This window comes from Rhagoletis zephyria, unplaced genomic scaffold, assembly GCF_001687245.7.
Source record: "Rhagoletis zephyria isolate East Lansing unplaced genomic scaffold, Rhagoletis_zephyria_1.1 Rzeph_scaffold_02864, whole genome shotgun sequence".
Lineage (NCBI taxonomy): Eukaryota > Metazoa > Arthropoda > Insecta > Diptera > Tephritidae > Rhagoletis > Rhagoletis zephyria.
The window spans coordinates 68,594-73,538 of record NW_016159948.1 but is presented as its reverse complement, the minus strand read 5'-3'; the positions used below and the strand labels follow the sequence as shown (position 1 = coordinate 73,538).

Here is a 4,945-nt window from a genome sequence, read left to right as displayed (position 1 = left end):
AGGATGAATCTCATCGCTCGGTTTTGCATTTTTTGCAGCTTATCTACATACGTNTCTATACTTCGGGAGTCTGAAGCTGTTATTCTCTCTCAACAAATATGTATGCGTCTCATTTATATATCGGAGATTATCGCTAAGATAATCCGGCAGGTTGCCCTTCTTAATATTGTACACAAATTTCATAGCGTGGTAAAAAACTTGTTGCTTCACGCTTAACCAATTCAAGGTTTCAAGCATACATCTTGTTGGTGTGTCATACGTTTTGTTGAGGATGAATCTCATCGCTCGGTTTTGCATTTTTTGCAGCTTATCTACATACGTGGGCAGTATATAAAGTGCGGTTCTACTATTGACCTGTACACAAACGTTTTATATCTTCTTCCCACGTACTTACACGATCTCTTTATAAGGCCAATTATTTTAGCAATCTTGTTGACTGCATACTCAACGTGCTCATAAAAATTTAGTTTGTTGTCTATGTATATTCCTAGGTACTTGACACTTTTCACCTCTTCGATATTTTCGTCTTTGATTTTTAATTCGCGGCTTATGGAATCAGCATTTGCCGCTCTGGAAAATACCATAAAGTTAGTCTTTCTCACATTCTGTTTTAGTTTATTTGAACACTGATACAAATAATTAAGATCTTCTCGCATTTTGACAATCGCATTTGGTAGTTCCCTATCACTGATCGTTAACAAGGCATCATCCGCAAAGAGTTTTATTTTACAATGTTTGAGAGAACTTTTAATATCGTTTATATATATATTAAAGAGTAGGGGTGCCAAAACTGAGCCCTGTGGTAATCCGATGTCTACGGCTATCTTACTAGACATCTTTGAATTAACTATTGTTTGTTGCCTACGATTACATAGAAAGCTTCTAAACCAGTCAAGCTCAGTGTTTTTTATACCAATGTATTTTAGTTTATCCAACATTCGGACCCTATCAACGGTTTCAAATGCTCTTTTAAGATCAATAAACACTGCCACTACATTAAGGTGTCTGTTCAGATCTTCTTTCCATTGAGAAAGCACCAGATTCAGCGCAGTCTCACAGGAATGTTTAGCTCTGAATCCAGATTGTTCTTTTATGAGTATTTTATTGGATTCCACATAGTACTGTAGCTGGTTTTTCACAACGGTTTCTAGCATTTTTTCCAAGCTAGGGAGAGTATTGATGGGCCTAAGCTCCTCAGCTTTAACCGTTTTTCTAACTTTCTTGACGGGCACTATTGATGAAATTTTCCATTTTTCCGGTACTGGTCCTGTCTGGAGACTCTTATTTATAAGTAGGGCATAGAAATATCCCATATAATCAGCAGAGTCCTTAATAACACCTTCAGAAAGTAGGTTGTTTCCCCCAATTTTCCGCTTAAATTTTTTGGCAATTTGAAGAATGTCTTCCGTTGAGACCTCTTCAAATTTTAGCGTACTTGTGGGAGCTCGTTGCTCGAAAAAATCATAGTTTACACACTCTATATTGGTATGTATTTCCAAAATGCTGCCCACGAAAAAATTATTTAGGTTTTCCGCAATTTCAAAGCTGTCTACGTAGTTGGTGTTATTTATTATCACTTCCCCAATATTTTCTTTGACCTCCGTGTTATTGACTACCTCCTTTAAGTATTTCCACATGAGTCGGCTGTCACCCTTATTTATTTCCACCTTATGCTCTAAGTATTTAATTTTTTTACACCTTACCATTTTCTTATATCTGCTTCTCACTAAATTATATTCACCCCAGTACCCTGACAACACTGCTTTCTCATGGGATTTAGATTTATACTTGTTCATCTCTGTCAATTGCCTATCATACCATTTGTTCCTCTGCCTAATGCGAGTTATTTTTGAGTAAGTCAACTGCCTCATGGCCCACATAATGCAATGAGTAATATACTCCACCATACCGTCAGCATCGAAAAAATTTAAGTTCGAGAAATCGCAATGCCTTAGTAAAATTGTTAAGTTCTCAGGGTTATATCTCTCCCAGGATATTACTTCTGCCTCCTTAGCAAGTGGGTTAAGTTTATTGACATTTAGTCGAAACATTATTGTTTCGTGGTCAGATATTCTATGATCCTCGACCTTTTGGCATATAACTCGGTTATCATTGGAATACAACAAGTCAATACGTGTTTCCGAATGTTCCGTCACCCTCGTATTAAAATTTATCAGCTGTTGCATGGCTTGTTGCAAGAAAACATCATTGTTGTTGTAGGTTGATACTACGTTCATGTTTATGTTAAAATCGCCAATGACAACAGCGTTCACAGAATTTTCTGCTAAGATATCGTCCATATATGTAACAAATCCCGCATTACTTTAGCTTGGGGAGTGATAAACCACCCCGAGCTGCCACTTGGAATCACAGTGTGTGAGTTGAATAACTATACACTAAACATTTTTGTCTAAAGCCTTGTTAGTTATTGTTTTAAAACCGAGCGTGTTTTGAACGAGTATTATCACTCCCCCTGTGTGTCTACTGTGTGAGTCGCAGCGTATCATCTGATACGCCGGGAACATTATTTCCGTATCCTCTATGCCATCAGTTAGGCATGTTTCGGAACACAAAAGTAGATCCGGGTCGGTAAAATCTATAAGTATTTCTAGCTCAACTTTATTAGCCACTAAACTCTGTATATTGAGATATACGCATTGCAAATATTTGGGTAGCGCTTTCTTTACACCTGGGTGAGACGTAAACTCAACGCCAGGGTCCCCACAAACTTGCTGTAATTGTTAGTAATTTACAGTATTTCTTTTATGCTCGAGCTTTTTCTGGTATACAGGACACTGTCGGTTAAATGTCATATGATTTTCATCAAGCCCTAAGTTAAATTTTTTATTAGCACGAATGCAGTTTATGCATTTGTTTAATGTTTCCTTAGAACATTCCACAGTTTTGTGGTTATCTAGGCACTTGAAACATACCTCATCGGCTTTACATTTCGCAGCTATTTGGTTATATCCCTTGCATTTGAAACAGAAAGTAACATCCATTCCATCTTTGACTCTACATTTTTCCCAACCTATGTTTATTTTTTCGCTTGCCAGCACGGCTGCAAAGGCATCTACATCTGTTTCTATTAACGCATTATAATGTTTTGCATTGCCCCTTTTTGTTTCAAAACATTTCAAAATTTTTAAATTACCATTTTTGAAGCATTCATTCTGTTTTTTTTATCATATCCGAAAGCTGCTCATTCTGACGTTTAAAGCTCATTCTATATACCATGAACCTTGGCTTGGCTACGTTTGGGATTTTTATTTCATATCTATCAGTCATTTTATTCTCTATTGCCTTTTTGATNATTTTGAAATTACCATTTTTGAAGCATTCATTCTGTTTTTTTATCATATCCCTGAGCTGCTCATTCTCATGTTTAAAGCTCATTCTATATACCATGAACCTTGGCTTGGCTACGTTTGGGATTTTTATTTCATATCTATCACTCATTTTATTCTCTATTGCCTTTTTGATTTTTTCACGCTCAGCCTCATTTTCTGTTTGTATTACTACAGCCCCACTTTTCCTCCCCTGTACACTATTAATTTTCAAGCCCGAGGGGTCAACATTTTTGTTCAAATCTTCTTTTGTTTTTCCCACTTCCTGCTTCTCTTTTGGTTGTAGAGCTAATGGCTTCTCTTTATTTACTTTCCGCAGCCTATTATCTTTCGCAGTGTTACCTTTAAAGAGATCCGCGTAAGTGGCTTTCGCCCGCTGACCTGCTAACGCGTCAGCAGTCACCGATTTCTTTATCTCTTCACAAATTTTTTTGTTCTCATTTTCATTGCGCACTATGGCTTCGCAAAGATCATGGCTTTGCTTTTTTACGCCGTCAGCTATTGACTTAATTTGGTTCACTTCGATAATACTCGCCTCACAGGTTATTTCTACTCTTTGCATTGCATCAATACGTTCCCCAAATTGTTTCTCTATTGATTGCAAGAGAAGTTTAAGCTCTTTCACTTGCATTTTTTGCGACTCCTGGAAGTCATCATTACACTCTTGGATCTTTTGACTATTTTTCTCTATTGTTAAGTTCATATTTCGGAGCACCTCATCGATGTTATGCATGTATGTGTGACATTGGTTACACATAAAGCGCACAAAGTTGTTTTCTTTGAGTACATTCGCACTGTACTCATCCGATTCAGAGCATTTTTTTGCCCAGTGCCACACTTTACCACGCACACCGTCGCAGTGGATTCCGCTGTCACCGCGAATTGGATTCTTGCACTTATGGCATTTATCCATTTTCGCGCCTTATTGTTTTTGTCACCTCACTGCACTTTTATGTCTCTAGCTATATTTATTTGTTTGTTTAAGCAAAATGAAACAAATTTTTGTGCTTGCAAATAGCACAATTTATTAGCACTTCGCTATTTAAGTCACTGTCTCTAACGCTGGTTAAAATCCCAACAATTCGGCTGTTTTTTTTTAATTTTCCGCAGAGCGATTACAAACACGTCAACAACGTTGCAGAATTACCATGCATCCAATAGGGCTTTCGCTCGAGGCGCTTTTTCAGGCAACTTTTGCGTTCAACTCACGCAGGGTTGCACGAAAAAATAATTAAATGGCTAAATATATCAAAATATAAAAATATTCCCCATAAAAAAGGCGTTTGCATTGTTCAACTTTGCATTGTACTTTTGGTTGAACGGCCTTTCGACGAATTGCTGCCAACAAAGTTGGTCGCCAGCCAACATTTAGCCATTCAACTTTTTTTTCGTGCAACCCTGCGAGAGTTGAACGCAAAAGTTGAACGCAAAATCGCCTCGTGCGAACACCTTTTTACCCATTTTGCTGAGTACGGCAATGATTTCTGGCCTGTTTTTGGCACCCTCGGGTCCCGCGTTGCGTACGGGAAAGAACCTTAAGGGCCATTTACATAAGACTTTCCTCGCTTTGCTTGACAGTTCAAACTTTAACAACAAAG

The 4,945-nt window shown here is 37.8% G+C and overlaps 1 protein-coding gene across 1 annotated transcript; it reads right to left on the bottom strand.

The window, feature by feature from the left end:
• Window positions 1-2,485: 2,485 nt before the first annotated feature.
• On the bottom strand, window positions 2,486-4,514 carry LOC108367923 (uncharacterized; the record flags this gene model as incomplete). Its single annotated transcript, XM_017622636.1, has 3 exons — window positions 3,314-4,514; window positions 2,934-3,141; window positions 2,486-2,732 (listed from the first exon to the last, which is right to left on the bottom strand). Coding segments are annotated over exons 1-3 (1,402 nt in total), but the record flags the coding sequence as incomplete, so codon positions are not given.
• Between the last annotated feature and the right edge of the window lie 431 nt (window positions 4,515-4,945).